General features: G+C 41.6%; 1 protein-coding gene across 2 annotated transcripts in view; it reads right to left on the reverse strand.

Moving 5' to 3' along the window:
• Window positions 1-19,397, reverse strand: part of LMBRD2 (LMBR1 domain containing 2) — a 107,967-nt gene that overhangs the window by 31,148 nt on the left and 57,422 nt on the right. For both annotated transcript variants that reach the window (XM_030193038.1, XM_030193037.1), the window contains exons 12-15: window positions 15,569-15,674; window positions 9,842-9,939; window positions 7,861-7,964; window positions 5,525-5,571 (exon numbers count right to left, since the gene is read on the reverse strand). In XM_030193038.1, the coding sequence (XP_030048898.1) occupies window positions 5,525-5,571; window positions 7,861-7,964; window positions 9,842-9,939; window positions 15,569-15,674 (355 nt within the window). The remainder of the gene's footprint in view (window positions 1-5,524; window positions 5,572-7,860; window positions 7,965-9,841; window positions 9,940-15,568; window positions 15,675-19,397) is intronic.

A 19,397-nucleotide genomic window follows, 5' to 3' on the forward strand; every position in this document is an offset into this window, starting at 1 on the left:
CTCCAGGCAATCTGTTCAGTTCCCTCGAACAAGCTCAGGCAGGGTCGGTACTCCATTTACTTCGTCGTTTCCAAAAAAGAAGGATCTTTCAGGCTTATTCTGGACCTCCAAGACCGTCAATCAAGCCCTCTGAGTTTCCCCTTTTTGGATGGAGACTCTTCGTTCAGTTATTGTGGGGGTATGTTCAGGAGAAGTTTTGACAGCTTTAGACCTTATAGAGGCATATCTCCACATTCCGATTCTGCCTCTGCATCAGCACTATCGACTATCTTCGCGATTCTCGGCAAGCATTTTCAATTTCGGACACTGCCCTTCAGTTTGGCGATGGCTCCCCGCACGTTCACCAAGGTGATGGTGGTGGTAGCGGCAGCTCTCAGGAAGGAGGGCATTTTTGTTCATCCGTACCTAGATGATTGGCTGATCAGGGCAAAGTCTTTCCAAGAGAGTCTTTGAATCACAGAACAGGTAGTTCAGTTCCTGCAGTACCTCGGTTGGGTGGTCAACTTGCAGAAAAGTTACCTCCAGCCGACTTAAATCTTGGATTACCTAGGAGTCTGCCTCGACACTCAGAGGGGTCGAGTGTTTCTTCCGCAGGTCCGCATTCTCAAACTACAGGTCTTGATTCTTCGTTTTCGGAGAAATGTATTTCCATGTGCGAGGGATTATCTTCAATTGCTCGGGTCCATGGCTGCGACCACAGAGACAGTCCCGTGGGCCAGAGCGCACATGAGGCCGCTGCAGAAGTCCCTTCGCTCCAGGTGGTCCCCTCAGAGAGATCCTCTGCTCCGGAGGTTGCCTCTTCTGGCGAAGGTGAGGAGCAGTCTTCGTTGGTGGCTCTGGCAGTCCAATCTGTCAAAGGGAATGCCTCTGGAAACCCCTCAGTGGACAGTACTCACTACGGACGCCAGTCTAAAGGGCTGGGTAGCCCATTGTCAAGGCCATTACACCCAGGGTCTGCGGTCATGGTTTTGTCTTACGGCCTGGCTCTTGAGCGGGTGCGGTTGAGAAAGAAGGGTTACTCTGCGAGTGTAGTTTCTACTATGCTTCGGCCTCGACGTCGTTCCACTTCTCTCAGAACTTGGAGAGTGCTTGAGGCTTGGTGTGCTGAATCCGATTATTCTCCTTTTCGAGCTTCCATCATACAGATCTTAGATTTTTTACAGCGGGGATTGGAGAAAGGTTTGTCCCTCTCTTCACTTAAAGTTCAGGTAGCGGCTCTCTCCTATTTTAAAGAGCGTATTCAAAAGATGTCTTTGGCGTCGAATCCAGATGTTGTCCGTTTTTTGAGGGGGGGGGGGGCTTGTCTACTGCGGCCTCCTATGAGACCAATTTATCCCTTGTGGAATCTGAATGTTGTCCTTGCCTCCCTTTCTCAGATTCCTTCTGAACCTTTAGATTCTTGTTCTTTAAAGGATTTGACACTCAAGGTGGTTTTTCTTGTGGCTATTGCCTCAGCTAGAAGGGTGTCAGAGTTACAGGCTCTTTCTTGCCGGTCTCTGTTTCTACAGTTTGCTAAAGAGGGTCGTTTTATGCCCGGTCTCATCCTTTCTTCCTAAAGTCGTTTCACACTTTCATGTTTCCCAGACTGTAATTTTACCTGTTCTGGGTTCTTCCTCTGGGTCAGAGGAACAAAGGCGTCTGAAGTGTTTAGACGTCAGGTGAGTTCTTAAGCATTATTTGCAGGTTACGGAAGCCTTCAGACAGACAGATCGGCTGTTTGTGTTGATTGGTGGAGCTCGAAAGGGGCTTGCGGCTTCTAAGCCTACTCTTTCCCAGTGGCTAAAGGAGATGATAGCTTCCGCTTACATTTTAGCGGGTAAGCCAATGCCAGGGAAGGTTCATTCCACTAGAAATCAGGCAACCTCTTGGGCCAAGCCTCTAGTTTTGCCTTTGGAAATCTGTAAGGCGGCAACTTGGTCTTTTTACATTCTTTTTCTCTAAGCATTACAGATTGGATGTTCAGAGTCGGCAGGATGCAGTTTTCGGGGCTCAGGTCCTCACAGAGGGGTTGCTAGAGTCCGGCCTATGATGTTACTTCCCATCAGTCACAATCTGGGCCGGTCCGGAGGGACGCCAAGGAAGGAGAAATTAGACTTTATCTGCTAATTTGCTTTCCTTTAGTCCCACCGGACGGGCCCAGACCCCGCCCAGGTACCTGTCAGTCCATTGTTTTCTACTGTTCTCTAGTTCATACTTGTGTTCTTTTCTTAGAGAAAACTGTGTTGCCTATGTTAAAAAAAACAATACAGTGTGAAGTTACAATGTTCATGCAGTCCTTTTCATGCCCTCTTGTCCTTGGTGGGGACACTCTAGGTTCACTGCACAGTTCATGATACCTACACTGACTACATAGTTTGTTACCTTTAGATTGTAAGCTCTCTTGAGCAGAGACCGTCCTTCCCCATGTTTAAACTTGTACAGCGCTGCGTAACCCTGGCAGCGCTATAGAAATGCTAAGTAGTAGTAGTAGTAGGCCCGCTGGCTGCTCAGGTTCCCAGATGCACAGAATGTAAATTTCTCTTCTCCAACTTTGGTGCGATATACTGGATCTTTCTCTCTCTAGCAAGTGCTCTTATTGGCTTTCACTGAAGAGTAAGAATTCTCAGTCTCCACCTGCTGGAAGGCGTGCCTAACCCATCAGTCACAATCTGGGCCGGTCCGGAGGGACTAAAGGAAAGCAAATTAGCAGGTAAAGTCTAATTTCTCCTTCGCTTATGCGCTGGCCTGTTTGACCGTTCTAGATTTTTCCAGAAAGAGCATTACCTAATGAATTTAAACAACCAATTTTCAGAACTGAAGACAAAAGGTAATTATAATATAACTATCATACTGAGACTAATTAAAAGCGGCACTACCCACCAAACACTACTTAATTATTATTATTAGAACTGGGACTGGGAAATTCCTGTGGTGACCACTAAGACATAAGACATTGCAAGTTTCAAAAGGCCAATTTTAAACCTGGGAATACAGAGGACAGAAACATGAAAAATCCACTAGTATGTTTGAAAGAAAGTTAGTGATGGCCAGGTCACCAATATGGTGAATGATTTTTTACAAATCACACATTTAAACTGGTGAACATTTATGGAATATGAAAACTTCACTGGACAGTAGAAAACGTTACCATATTGTTAATCTACAAAGAAAGTAGCTTGACTTGAGATGCAGAAAATATAGCACTGCTGAGCCGAATGTTTCCTATGCTCATTAGGTAGTCGCTGTTCAAAAATTAGGTGGCTAAAGTTCCACAGTTACCCCTATGCATAGGGACAACAGGGTTGAATCTAACCAGCTAGATTTAGTGGCATAATGAACACAAGCATGCTGTACAAACAAACAATGGTGATTATATATTATATAACCCCAGTTCTGATGAAACTCCATTGGCTGCCAGTTAAATGGCGCTCACAATTTAAGATTCTGACACTAATTTATAAGTGTATGAATGAGGCTCCAGTCAGTTTGGCTACTCTATTACAAATTTACTGTCCAAAAAGGTCCCTTTGCTCTGATAACTTGATACACCTACTATGAAATAGCACTACCCCAGCTGCAAAGGACTTAAATACAAGCAGATGCATGCCACTACCTTCTCCTACTAAGCACGCAGATATGGAATGCATTACCTACAGACCTGAAAGCAATCAGCGAAACAACAGTCTTTCGAAAATCCCTGAAGACATTCTTCTTCAACAAGGCCTACAATGAGAACCTATAGCCTCACTAAACTAATCAATGAAAACATTTATCCTTTGAAAATCCTTGAACATTCTTATTTTTCTACAAGTCCCACAATGAGAACCTATAGCCTCACATAGAGGCATATTTTCAAAGCACTTAGCCTTCCAAAGTTCCATAGGTTTCTATGGAACTTTGGAAGGCTAAGTGCTTTGAAAATATGCCTCTAAGTCACCCCACTAACCCAATCAATTAAGAATGCCTATCTGCTACAACTACCCTAATCACTTTCTTCCTTCTTCTCTTACCTCTCCTAATCATTACACATTAATAATTGTATCTGATATCCTGTAATGACAATGTTTCAAATCTATGTAAGCCACATTGAGCCTGCAAATAGGTGGGGGAATGTGGGATACCAATGCAATAAATAAATATATGATTGAGAATGTTTTAAGTTGAAGGAGAGAGGTTGTGAAATTGGCACCCATATCAAATTCACCTATTGAAGAACTATGGTCAATTTAGAAAATGTAAGAAGGCATTCCTTTTTAGGGAGGCCTTTGGTATCTGGAGACTTAGGGATGTGTGCTATCTGTGATTGTTTGTTTTAATGGAACAGCAAGTGTTGTTATTCATCTGTTTGTATTGCGTATGTGAAAACTGTAAACTGCCTAGAAAGTCTGATAGCGTGATATAAAAACTGTGTAATAAATACTGTGCAACCAGATATGCACATACATGTATACCCACTGTTGAGATCATCTATATTTATAAGTACATCAAGCAGAGGTTTATGTGCCCCTTTTGAATTCTGCATAGGTACCCTATTATAAAATTAAACTGCTAGAGTACATGCAAATTTTACACCTTCTTTGAAACAGGTGCAAATTTGTGCACTACAAAGACTGGTTCTGAGAGTACATTTTACAAAAGCACCTAGGTACCTAAGTTGCCATTTTAAAACATGTATTTTTTTTGAAGTTTTACTTAGGCGCCTTCTTAAACTACCCCCTAAATGTAATGTGGTTACTTACAAAGAAGAATCTGGGTTGGTGGTAAGAAAAGTTATTAGAAAAACAGGACCCCCCCCCCCCCCCAAGTAATTTCATCAGCTACAACATGTTTAACATTAATGATTTAGATTGAGCATGGTAATTATGGAGTAGGAGGGGATTTAAAGTCACCATGCTAGCATGTAAGGAAGAACTGATGGGCAGTTTTTGGGTAGTTCAACATGTACTGTTATAAGTGCTTGCTTCACATATGTAAAATCTGTAGTTTATTTTATTTTTTATTTTTGTTACATTTGTATCCCGCGCTTTCCCACTCATGGCAGGCTCAATGCGGCTTACATGGGGCAATGGAGGGTTAAGTGACTCCCAGAGTCACAAGGAGCTGCCTGTGCCTGAAGTGGGAATCGAACTCAGTTCCTCAGTTGCCCAGGACCAAAGTCCACCACCCTAACCACTAGGCCACTCCTCCTTCTTTCTGGAATTTTAATATACATTTTTATACTACAGATTTGATTCACTCCCTGGATTCACAATATACTTTGAAATAAAAACACAATTTAGAAAACATGGGTAATATCATAGACTACCCAATGCATCCCTCCCACCCACATTTAATCATAATCAAACAGCAATTCAATTTAGCAAACTCAAAAAGTCAACTAGAACACTAGGTACTCTGCAAGTGAACACTCAAGGTGCTCCCAATTTCAGCTTTACATCTCACAAAACACATGAGACGTGCACTGAAGTACCCAACCACTCGCATCTTCCTCTCATACAGAAGAATAAGCCAGCGCAGAGGACACTCCACCAACATTTCCACTTACCCTTCTTCTTGTTTCACCATCTTCTTGCCTTTGGCGTTTTCTCTTCTCTGGTATTAACCAAAACAAATAAAAAGTTTAAATAATATGATTTAATATATGGTGAGGGTTAGCACTATAATCATTCTTAGGCCAGTCTCTCTCATATTATCTTCATGCTCTACATAATTACCATAGAGGCTCCAGTCAGTTTGGCTATTCTATTACAAATTTACTGTCCAAAAAGGTCCCTTCGCTCTGATAATAAGGTGTTACTCGATGTTATCTGCTGTGAAATATATACGATTGAGAATGCTTTATGTGGAAGGAGCAAGGTTGTGAAATCGGCTCCCAGATCAAACTCACCATAGAAAGAATGCACTGAAGAAACAACAAAACATCATCAACTTGTGACCCTAGGCAAATCACTTCACTTTCCATTGTCCCAGATATAAAAACTTAGATTATGAGCCCATTAGGGACAAAGAAAGTATCTGGATATACTATATTTAAACCACTTTGGTTGTACCACAGAAAGGCGGTATATCAAAACCCATGACCCTTTGACTCTGTGTGCTCTCATCAATTTTAAAAGCCAGAGTTCTGAGAAAGCAGGGAAATTCTGGAATGATATTTAGAAGATAGAGCCAAGCTACACCAGTTGAGCAACAAATCATAATTTATATTCCAGGGAATATACAAGGAAGTCAAAGATTGAGAAAGAATTCAGCACAGAGCATCTCAGAGTTTTATGACATCTCATCTTATGATTATCTTTACAAGGACTGTGTTTTGATTTGCTCTTGTGTGTCCTATTTATAGTATTTGGACAAGAAAAGGGCACATTTGCACCCTAATAGCAGGGAGATTTTGCTTCCTGCATCATTTTGCTCACTGCACTGTACATATAAATGAACTATAGCAAACTGAAATTCTAAAGTCATTCAACTAAAACTAAATTAAGTGCATTTTCAGCATGAAAAATAGAAAACTATGCAGATTTTGATTTTATTTGTAGGGATTGTTGTAGAAATTTTTCACATAAACACTGACCCTTGTAATGGAAGATTTTAAACATTGTTTTTCAACTCTGCCTTGACCAACAGTGCATTCGGGGTCTGTTTTTTTGATTAGAAGTAATTCTGTTTGTGTGAAATGATTTGGCATGTGGAAGAAGATAAGACACAGCTCTAATTAATTTGGTATGTGAAGGGAGAGGTGGAGCCTGTTTCGAGTTTAGACTGGCCACCTGGACTGAGAAACATGTGACCACATTCCCACATGTCTCAAGCACTCTGTAATTTTCCTTAGCTCTGAAAATGAGTTCTAAGCCTAATAAACAGGGGAGCTCTGACCACCGACGTTGGAAGCTCATCTATGGATGGACACATCACATAGAAAGTCTGCTCCTGGTCAAGAGAATCCTAGCATTGCTTGGATGTAAAGACCCATATAGTTTATTATTGCTTCTTTTCCTGGTCTAGAAACTCCTAGATTTGCTTGGATGTAGTGACCAGTGATGTAATGATTGTTTCTTTTTAACTATAGATAGGTATAGGTGTGTGTGTGTGTGTGTGTGTGTGTGTGTCTGTCTTAGACAATAATGAATCTCTAATAAAAGTCTCATTTACCTAATATGAATCCAAAAGAATCCACAGTAATCGTTGAGTAGTCTGTGCTGTGTCAGGCTGTAAAACCAGGTCAGAACATCCCCTACTTCTATATATGAGCTCTCAAATTTATGCACATGCCCAAATTGTACATGCAATTTAACTGCTTAATAAGACAGAGCTGATAATTAGGTGCTAACAATTACCAGCGCTAACTGGCACCAATTAGAATTTATGTGCCCATCTTGCTATGCACTATTCTATGAAGATGCACGTGTAAATGCCTACATGCGGATCTGAAAAGGGGGCATGACCATGGGAGGAGTATGAGCGGGTCATGGGCGTTCCAAGAATGTGCGTGCACTGAATATATGCCTGATTCGTGCCTAGTTTAGGCATGAGGATTTATACCAGGGTTCAACTGGTGTAAATCCTCATGCCTAAAAATTAGGCCCAAATCCCTATAAACAGTGCCCAACTCAGACACCATTTATAGAATGGCGCTTAGCGCTTTTGTTTGGCGCCAATTTTCCAGCGCCATTTATAGAATTGACTCCTGAGTGCACTGGCTGCATAAATGCACATTTTTTTCTTTCAGAGAGTAGATGATTCCAAACTATTGAAATGATCTCGGCTAGAGACCTTTTCACTTTGCCAAATACAACTTTGATCTCTTATGGCCAACCAGGTGTCTGCACTGTAATTAATGCCAATGGATCAGCACTACACAGTGTGGAACACAAAAGTTACCTCTTCGGATTAACTCTTTGCCTTCATCAGTTAGGTCAGAGGTCATGTCATTGTCTCCCATAAACTGCTGAAATCCCAGTAGGTTCAAACACCGAGTTCCCAAACTGAGACAAAAAAAGAAAGAGATAAAACATAGCTACTTCAGTATCTATTCACGATAACACTGCTCAGAGTAAAGGAATCCTTGCTGCAGAAAGCTCCTACACTCAGCAACTTATTTAAGTATTTCATTAATATTTTAGCAGGCATACAGCATGGACTATGTGGAGGCAGTGGCATAGCTACAGGGTGGCCACGGGGGCCTAGGCACCCACAAATTGGCTCTGGGGCCCACAACCCCCGCCAGCTAAAGCGTTTGCCCAGCGCTGGTGTCACATTGCCTGGCAGCCTGTCCTGTTTTCAGTTGCTATGAACACACGTTTTAATGAAACTGAGCATGCTCCTGGAACTTGTCCAAACCTTAAAAAAAAAAAAAAAAGATACGCCAACCACTGTTATCACATCCTCTGGCACAAGTTCCAGAGCTTACCTATTTCTTTGAGTGAAAAAATATTTCCTTTTATTTGTTATAAAAGTATTTCCATATAATTTCATTGAGTGTCCCCTGGTTTTTGTACTCTGAAAGAGTGAAAAATCAATTCACTTCTACCCATTCTATACCACTCAGGATTTGTACAATCATATCCTCCCTCAGTTGTCTCTTTTCCAAGCTAAAGAACCCTAACCTTTTTAGCCTTTCTTCATCTGGGAGGAGTTCCCATCCCCTTTATCATTTTGGTTGCTCTTCTTTGAACCGTTTCTAATTCCGTTATGTCTTTTTTGAGATATGGCGAACAGAACTGAATGCAATACTCAAGGTGAGGTCGCACCATGGAGCAATACAGAGGCATTATAATATTCTTGGCCTTATTTTGCATCCCTTATTCCTAGCACCCTGTTTGCTTTTTTTGGCCACCACTGCACACTGGGCAGAAGATTTCAACGTATTATCTACAATGACACCTAGATCTTTTTCTTGGGTGCTGACTCCTAAGATGGACCCTAGCATCAGGTAACTATGGTTTGGATTATTCTTCCCAATGTGAATCACTTTGCATTTGTCCACATCAAATTTCATCTGCAATTTGGATGCCCAGTCCGAGTTTCCTAAGGTCTTCTTGTAATTTTTCCATTCTTTGAAGGATGTTCTTTTGGATCTAATAGCCTCTTTCATGTCACCTTTTAACCATGCTGGCTGTCGCTTGCTCCTCTTTCCACCTTTGTTAATACATGGAATACATCTGGTCTGGGCTTCCAAGATGGTATTTTTAACAATGTCCATGCCTGATTTAAAGTCCTAATCTTTGTGGACAATCCTTTTAGCTTCTTTTTAACCATTTTCCTCATTTTGTTGGATGTTAGCAGCAGGAAAGATTCTGCCTCACATTTTCTCCTTCCTACTAATCTTGTACTGTCCTCTTTCATTTATTATCTTTGTTGAGTTTTTTTTTAAATTATTTTTATTGGAATTTTGACTTCAGACACCTTTTCAAACCTGTTCTCAAATGAATTACAGTTCAGATATAGCAGATAGGTCCATGCTTCAGAGAGGGTAACAGTCTAAATTGGTACCTGGAACAGTAGAGAGCAAAGTAACTTGCTCTCTCAAAGTGATTTGAAATCTGGCTTCCATGGTTCTTAGCCCACTGCTCCCCTCTCTCTCTATTTTTTATGTATTTTATTTTTATTGTTCTGCCTTGTCTCCTCCGGAACCTTCTAAACTGTATTTAGGGTTTGATCTGGTACCTTAAAAGTACCAGACCTTAAAAGTTATGCCTGTAACCTTTTAGGACAGCTGTGTTAACCTTTTAGGACAGCTATGTGCTCCACAGCCAGTACACAAATGACACTGTGGCTTTTAAATTCATATTACACAGTTTTCAACTTGAAAATCAGACATGTACCGACAACAGTGTTATTCTTCTATTTAAGAATCTCTTACCTGAAGTAGGTGGCGATGCAGAGAATGACTACTAGCATGGGATAATAGATATAAAACCCATCTGCGATGAATGGAAGCACTTTCAAGGAGCCCATAATCTGAAAAACAAAAAATACAAAACACAAGCAGAAAAAAGTAGATCTATTGCACATCCTTCCCTCTATTTGTGATCTGTAATCTACTGAAGAACCACCATGCACACTAAGTGGTTCTTGAAATAAAGACTTAATCTGGGTGGTATAACTGGGATCTGTCTGCAATCTAACAAAGGTTGTGATCAATTGTTTTAGGGCCTCTTTTTCCAAACAGCACTAGCAATTCCCAGTGCAGTAATGCCAACAAAGCTGATTCACTTTGAATAGGCTTCATCGGCATTGGCACGTGGGAATCACTAGCATGGTTTGATAAAAGAGGCCCATAGTGATTTTATTGTTAGGGCTCATAGTTGGGTCTTTTATTTTACCCACTAGGAGCCACTTCCAAGCACACACCAACCTTTCTGAGGGTATTTTCTTTTGGTACTGCCAAGTCCTTATTCTCTTGTGCTCAGACCCCCTCAACAACCAAAGTTAAAGGGCTGGCAGAGATGCCGAATCCATGCCTGCCGATGAGATCTGCTGCCCGGAACTGAGCATGCGCGAGGAGTGCCAGCATCAGCAGTTGGAAAGAAGGCCATCAAATTCTTCGCTGCTGAGGCAGCACTGGGGCAGTTCCAGGCAGTGGATCTCATCTCAGCCAGCAATGGTAAAATTACGGTATTAATGCAGGTAGTGGGTAGCAGCAGGGGGAGTACAAAAATGTTGCCCCCTCAGTCCACCCTGGGCCTCCCCTCAAAATTGAATTCTGAGTATGCTCCTGCCTATGGGGATTCTACAAAATGGGGAATGCATCTTAGAATCAAGGAGATACTTTTCATTCCATGCAACTATATTTTATGCTGCCTATTTCAACGGCATTCACTCACAATCTTTGAGAGCTGCCAACTGGTCAGAAGATCACAATATCAGTAAGAAATATGCATGAGAGAGATCTGCACGCATTTTATACCCCCCCCCCCCCCATTTGTTCTAATTTCTTTCATACATATTTATTAGGGATATCCTGAAAACTTGGTCTACTGACAGCCTTCAAGGATTGGAAATGAATTCCATTACTGTATGTAAATATAACCTAAAATGCTTAACGGTCTCTGTGACAATAAAACCAAAATATACCTTTGGATGAGAATGGAAAAAATGTGTGCAGAATCACAGTAGGATAGATCCAATCTAATGAAATCAGAGCCTAAGACTTCATAGAATCCAATTAATACAATATTTTCTCTGCAGAAATTGTTGTGATCAGGCATATTTATGCTTTCAAAATAAAACAACCAACCATAGTAACATATTAAATACAGTGGATAAAACCTGAAAGGTCTATCCACTCTTCCCAACAGTCACATTCATTATCAATTCATGATTGAACCAACAATCCAATATATTACTGACAACATTTTAATCACTAAGTTCCACTTTACGGAGTCTTCCCTCCCCAGTGAGATATATAGCACAAGATACTGAAATGGTGTAAAATAGGATTATAGTATCCTGATTCGTCCTTGCCATTTTCAGGGCTCAGACTATAAAAGTCTGACCAGCATTGGCTCTACTTCCCAACTACTGGACTTGCTGTCAAAGCTCACTCCAGCCCATCCTGATCTACCTTGCCATGTACAGGACACAGACCATATAAACCTGTCCAGCATTGGCTTCACTTCCCCACTGCTGGAGTTGCTGTCTAAGCTAGTTCACAAAAGTAGAAGAAGCCAACCACATGCTCCAAAATAAACAACATAATAAACCAGCATTTCCCAACTGTGTGCCGTGGGGTGCAGATGGGAGTTCATGCCACGTGCCGGAAAAAGTGTTGCAGCAAGGAACGCACCTCCTCCCCCTGCAATTGTTTTTTGTTACATTTGTACCCCGCGCTTTCCCACTCATGGCAGGCTCAATGCGGCTTACATGGGGCAATGGAGGGTTAAGTGACGTGCCCAGAGTCACAAGGAGCTGCCTGTGCCTGAAGTGGGAATCGAACTCAGTTCCCCAGGACCAGAGTCCACCACCCTAACCACTTGGCCACTCCTCCACTCAATAATCCCTACGAGTCTACGTGAAGCGGCATTGCCGCGCCAATGTGAGCTATACAAGCCTGAGACAAGCTACCAATCACAGCTTAGCTAAGCTGTGATCGGGGGTAGCTTTACAGTCTTCTGCGTGATTCTGAGAAAGGCAGCTGATCCGAACAGATCACACATTATTGGGTAAGAATCCATAATTGGATGTTGAATAGATGTTTGTTTTGAAAATGATAAAAATTTAAATTGCAGTGGGATTTTTAAACATTCTGGCAGAGGGGAGAGAGAGAGAAAGAAAGAGAAAGAGAGAGAGAGAGAGAGAGAGAGAGAGAGAGAGAGAGAGAGAGAGAGAGAGAGAGAGAGAGCAGCCCATTTCACACCCACATACCACCTTCCAATCAGAGGCCACATGCAGACCTCTAGATTAACCCCAGTATTATTTCTCAGGCTTTGATGGATGTTTTTGAAGAACAAGCCAAGTTTTCCCCAAGTGAGTGATGTAGTATAAAAATAAATAATTTCAAATTACTTCTCAGACAAAAAAAAAAAAAAGGCAGAGCCTTGCAGTAAGAGTGCCAGTACGGACTATTTAAGAAGTAAGGTTTGGTACCTTGGGTGGGAGATGAAGATGGGTTGGGGCTTCAGTTCTGTCACTAAATTTGGGTTGTAGATTATTGATCTTTTATATGTTCACGACTTTTGATTTGTATTTGATTTGCTGTGAATTACAATTTTTTTTGTACTTTTTATATTGTAATTTTTATATCCTTGCAAAGGTTCCGAGGGATTGGACAACGGCGGAGGTGGTCCCTCTTCACAAAAGTGGTGATAGGGAAGAAGCTGGAAACTACAGGCCGGTAAGCCTCACTTCGGTTATTGGAAAAGTAATGGAAGCGATGCTGAAGGAAAGGATAGTGAATTTTCTGGAAGCCAATAAGTTGCAAGATCCGAGACAAACATGGTTTTACCAAAGGGAAATCGTGCCAAACGAATCTCATTGAGTTCTTTGATTGGGTGACAGGAGAATTGAATCAGGGACGAGCTATGGATGTAATCTACTTAGATTTCAGCAAAGCTTTTGACATGGTTCCCCACAGGAGGCTCTTAAATAAACTGGAGGGGCTGAAGATAGGACCTGAAGTGGTGAATTGGATTAGGAACTGGTTGACGGACAGACGCCAGAGGGTGGTGGTGAATGGAATTCACTCGGAAGAAGGAAAGGTGAGTAGTGGAGTGCCTCAGGGATCGGTGCTGGGGCCGATTCTGTTCAATATATTTGTGAGTGACATTGCCGAAAGGTTAGAAGGTAAAGTTTGCCTATTTGCGGATGATACTAAGATCTGTACAGAGTAGACACCCCGGAGGGAGTGGAAAACATGAAAAAGGATCTGAGGAAGCTAGAAGAATGGTCTAAGGTTTGGCAATTAAAATTCAATGCGAAGAAATGCAAAGTGATGCACTCAGGGAATAGAAATCCACGGGAGACGTATGTGTTAGGCGGGGAGAGTCTGATAGGTACGGGCGGAGAGAGGGATCTTGGGGTGATAGTTTCTGAGGATTTGAAGGTGACGAAACAGTGTGACAAGGCGGTGGCCGTAGCTAGAAAGTTGTTAGGCTGTATAGAGAGAGGTGTGACCAGCAGAAGAAAGGGGGTGTTGATGCCCCTGTATAAGTCGTTGGTGAGGCCCCACCTGGAGTAGTGTGTTCAGTTTTGGAGGCCGTATCTTGTTAAGGATGTAAAAAGAATTGAAGCGGTGCAAAGAAAAGCTACGAGAATGGTATGGGATTTGCGTTACAAGACGTATGAGGAGAGACTTGCTGAACTAAACATGTATACTCTGGAGAAAAGGAGAAACAGGGGTGATATGATACAGACGTTCAAATATTTGAAAGGTATTAATCCGCAAACGAACCTTTTCCGGAGATGAGAAGGTGGTAGAACGAGAGGACATGAAATGAGATTGAAGGGGGGCAGACTCAAGAAAAATGTCAGGAAGTATTTTTTCACAGAGAGAGTAACAGAATTCAAACATGTGTGGGATAAGCATAAAGGAATCCTGTGCCGAAGGAATGGATCTTCAGGAGCTTAGTCAAGATCGGGAGGCGGGCTGGTGGTTGGGAGGCGGGGATAGTGCTGGACAGACTTGTACGGTCTGTGCCAGAGCCGGTGGTTGGGAGGCAGGGCTGGTGGTTGGGAGGTGAGGATAGTGCTGGGCAGACTTATACGGTGTGTGCCAGAGCCGGTGGTTGGGAGGAGGGGCAGACTTATACGGTCTGTGCCCTGAAGAGCACAGGTACAAATCAAAGTAGGGTATACACAAAAAGCAGCAAATATGAGTTATCTTGTTGGGCAGACTGGATGGACCGTGCAGGTCTTTTTCTGCCGTCATCTACTATGTTACTATGTTTTTTTTAACTTGCTGTGTCCATTTGATTTGGAGTAGGATAGGAGTGTGTGGTTGGCTTCTTCTGCTCTTGTGAACTATCTTTTATCATCTATGGAAGAATGTCTTTCCTGGGTTGTTTGTTTTGTGTGCCTTGTTGCTGTCTAAGCACCACTCGTGTTCATCATAAAGTTGATGTGTTAAGTTTTGTTTTAGTACTATCCTCTTCCTATTTACGGATTGTTTGTGTCTATCCCATACATTTTTGAATTTTGTCACTGTTTTTGTCTCCACCACCTCCACTGGGAGAGTATTCGAGGCATCCATCATCCTCTCCATGAAAAGTATTTCCTGATATTACTCCTAAGTCTCCTACCATGCAAACTCAATTTGCATCTTCTAGTTTTATTTCTTCTCTGTTTCTGGCAACACTAATATTGTTTTTCTCCATAACCCACTAAAGAAACCAAGAAGCGTCCAACTCAAAAAAGTGCTCTCAGATTCAATTCTTTGGACTACACTGTATTAACAAAGAAGGGTAGGATCAAAGTTCAATTTGCTTCTTGTCAAGTTTGTTTTATTCAAAATATTTATATAACATTACTTGGTAGTGTTTCATAATTTGTCTTCACTTTATTTGTCTAACACTATATGTTTCCTTTAGATGACACTTAAACCTGATGTGACCAAATTAGTAAATGAGTCTTTAATAGAAGCAGCTGATGCAATGAACATTTCATTCAACCTGCTAGAGTGGAACAGCAGCCTAGTGATTAGAGCAGCAGGTTACAGACCAGGGAAGCTAGGGTTCATATCTCAATTCTGCAATTGATATTCTTTGTAACCTTGGGAAAATACTGTGAGCACACTTTGGCAGTGAAATAACCTATGTACCTGAACATAACTCACCTTGAGTTTAGATTTTGGAAAGATGAGTAATAAACCTAGAGTCCTACATACAAATATAATTAAGTCGAACTAAAATTCCTGTAAACAGATAAGACTTCATATGATGCCTATCAATTACCTCCAATAAGAACATACAAGTTATCTGTTCTTGTTAGCTCAAGCTGATATTGGTCTATGTTTATACCGACACACATCGCAATGCAGTCAGTCGTAACTTACTATAAATCACACTGCTGGCCTTTCTACGATGCCAGACGGTATAGGTAATTCTAAACCTTTCTGAACCTCTGAGTCACTTGTCTTTCCTTATTTACTTACCATTGTGTACGCTGTGGGCCGATTGTCCTGATGAGAGATAGATCCATCCATATGAGTCAAACCCAAAAAGTTCAGACACAATGGGGGAGTTAAACGGCAGAATAACCTGTTCCAATTCAATGACAAAACTTTACAAATTTGTTTTACTGTTTTTCAAAATACTATTTCATTCAACATTCGATTTAAGCTCTCCTCCAATGATTCTCTGTCCTTCTTCAGCATACTTGCTTTGTCATTATATCTTGCAAAAGGAGTCTGTTGCAGCATCTCAAAAATCAACAAAGTAACATAAAAATGATCATCTGTAGGTTGCCTTTTCAGTCAAAGAATTTTATAGAATTGAAAAATGAATTGCTGGCCTTTCATACCAATATGATTAGGGAAACTGAAGGTTCTGTTCTTCAGAAAAATGCAAATAAGATTCCAGACCACAAAATAAGTAGAACTTTGCTGGGCTAAAACCATGTGCCTAAATGAGGTCCTCAATGCCTTCTACACTAGGCAAGCAGCAACATATCTTGTTGCATATAAGCATCTATTAAAAAAACCCAGGAAAATTATATTAATACCACAATTTAAAAAGTGTATTTAAAATGATGCATACCCCATAGATCCATAATATTTCTGTGTAGGTTACAAAATGTATTTATATTTATCTATCAAGTCTTTATACCATTTTTATGTTGAATGAACATTCAAAATGGTTTACAAAAAAAATAAAAACAATGCTTTCAGAAAAGAAATTGACAAACTGGAATAAATCGACAAGTATGTCTGTTAAGTAAATATGTCTTCCACCCTTTTCCAAACAAAAGCAAGGGTTGTTATACCCTTAACTGTAAAGGTAAGCTTTTCCAGAGCTCTGGAACAATAACTCTGAACATTCTTATCTTCCACTTAGTATATCTTACAACATATGTCCCCAAGATCAATAATAAATTATGAGACTCAGCGTACAAATCTCTCTCATGAATAGTCATTGTGGCTATCCTGAAAACCTGACTGACCGGAGCACCTCCAGGACCAGGTTTTGCGGACGATATTTTATTGTACATTTCAGATCCTCATTTAACCTTGCCCATAGTGGTTAGAGAACTGAGGGATTTTGAAGATATTTCTGCTTTTAAGGTGAACATGGATAAAACTGAGGCACTTGGGGGACACTCTCAAGACAGATATAGAGAAAGATTTGGCACAGCAGTTTCTGTTTAAGTGGGCTAAGGGTGCAATTAGGCATTTGGGTGTGCAAGTGAGTGCCAATTTGGGACAGTTATACAATCACAATTATGAAAAAATTTTACTATCTGCAGGGATTTGGGGAGGTGGCAAGAGGAATATTTCTTGGTGGGGTAAGGTTGCAGTTTTAAAAATGAATATTCTTTCCTGGCTTTTATTCCTCTTCCAGACTCTTCCCGTATGAGTTCCAAGTTCTACCCTTGAAGTGTATGGAGACGGAAATCCTTAGTTTTATTTGGGGAGACAAGAAACCAAGGATCTCCAGGAAAATATGTAAAAAAAGAGAATTTGGAGACGGGGCAGTACCAAATCTCTCCTGTTATTATATAGCAGCACAACTTAAGCACTTATTGAATTGGGAACTGAGTGTCCCTTGAAATGGTTATTGTGGAGATCTGATGCAGGGAAACTGAGCAGCAAACTTAGCAATCCATTTACTAGATGTGACGAAATAGAACATTTTCCAGCATATCCTATATAATAATTCTCACCACGAACATTCTAATATGGGACTGCCTGTGTCCGTGGCTCCTGGAGTTGCTGAGCTAGGCTCCGTAGCCAGGATGACGTCACTAACAGCTGATTCCCAGGCAGGGGGAGGAGTAGGGAAACACTCCTCCCCCTGCCTGGGAATCAGCTGTCAGTGCGCTGCTCCCTGCCACTTCGGAGCAAGTGGCATGGAGCAGCGCATCAAAAAACTACAAGCGCAGCAGCACAGAACCCCCCTCCCCTCGGCGCATCACTCAATCCCCCCCCGGCACATCAAACACCCCCCCCCCCCCCGGCGCATCAAATCCCATCATCACCCGCAGATGCCAGTAGCAACGCTGTCCAGATGCTGCTGCTTCTCCTGTTGAGCAGCAGCGGCCACTACAAAAAGAAAAGAAGCGATAAATGTTTTTAAACCCAGCCCAAATCATTCGCAAATGCCCGAGTCTTACAACGCAGTCTCTGCAGCTGCTCCTCCTCTCGCCTCCACGTCACTGCCCCTGGAGTAAGACCCCGGAGGAGCGCAGTGACGTGACAGGAGAGAGGAGGTTCAGAGAGTTAGGGAATGACAGGTAGGGGCTCTATTTTCTTTCTTTTTGGGGGGGGGGGGATTAGGTATGATCCTGATTTCATGAAGGATGGGGATGTGACGATTTACCAACATTGGGCACTGAAAAGATTGACATGATTTGACCAGTTTTTAGATGACAGGGAATTGATTACTTTCTTTCAGTTGCAAGTTATATATGGTTTGGCTGCAGGGGATCGCTTGTGGGTCTTACAGGTTCAGCATTATTTGCAGGCATGGTGTATGGAGGGGAAGGGGGAAACTGAGAATGAGGGCAATACTTGGGAGGGTATTTGGAATTTTAAATGTAGACCCAAGGGGGTGATTACAGTATTCTACAATTTTTGAGAGGGTGGGAGTTTGTAAATTATGGGTATACAAGAAAACGGGAGTGGAATTTGGGGATTTAGCTAAGTAAATTTCAGTGGATGATAGTATTTAAAGAAGGTCAGACGATTTCCCCCTGTACTCTCATTAGAGAAAACTTTTACAAGGTGATCATTTAATGGTATATGACTGCAGAGAGAGTACACAAATTGTACCCAGGGATTTCTGGCCTTTGCTGGAGACTCTGTAGGGAATCTGGCTCATACTGGCATATTTGGTGGTCCTGCCCCAAAACTCAAGATTTCTGATCCCAAATTATAAAGGCTGTGAAAATCCTGGGGGGCATAAAGGTGAACCTGCTTACTAAGGTTTGTCTCTTGGGATGGATGGTGGGAAAGAGGGAGAAATGGGAGAAACGAGTTACGCACGTACATTGCTGCAGCAAGATATAAAATTGCATCGCATTGGAAATGTGAGACAGCGCCTTCAATGTCAGCATGGAGGAGATTAGGGACTCTGAGAACAATAGAGATTCTGACAGATAATCAAAATTCCAAAATTTACTGGCAATGGAGAACAGTGGTGTAGATTTCAATGATATTAGAAGTCTAAGATCTGCACTCTGTGTACTAAGGGGAAGGTGGCCGGGGAAATCGTTGGGGGGGACGGGGGGGGGGGGGGGGGGGGGTTGTTGAGAGCAGAGAGGGGTCTGAAGGATCGCTTAATAATTGTCTGGGGTAGTTGGTTCTATTTGGTTTGTAGATTGTTAGTGCTGGGTGTACTGGGTTTGGGACAGTTTGCTATTTACCACTCAGTTTGCTCTGTACTACATGATAATAAAAATAAAAAATTACATCAACTTTAAAACTCATTCTCTTAATCATTATAAAACCTGCAGCAATAAATAACATTTTTTCCTTTCCTAAGTTTCAAAGAAAACATCAGAATTCAAACAAATTAACAGGCAAATTATTCCTTGACTGGTCTTGAAACACAAAACATGTACTTTATGTATTACTTTTCAGAAGTTACATCCAATACCTCTTGTTGAGAGAAGCGCAGTGGGGGACTTGTTATATACAAATTCAATACTGACTGCAAATAAATCAATACATTTCCATGCTTTATTTAAAAAAGAAAAAAGCATGACAAATATCTGAAACTATTTATGAAGCAACGTGTCACAAAGGTGAGCTTTGGAGACATGCA

This window comes from Microcaecilia unicolor, chromosome 2 (assembly GCF_901765095.1).
Source record: "Microcaecilia unicolor chromosome 2, aMicUni1.1, whole genome shotgun sequence".
In the NCBI taxonomy this organism is placed as follows: domain Eukaryota; kingdom Metazoa; phylum Chordata; class Amphibia; order Gymnophiona; family Siphonopidae; genus Microcaecilia; species Microcaecilia unicolor.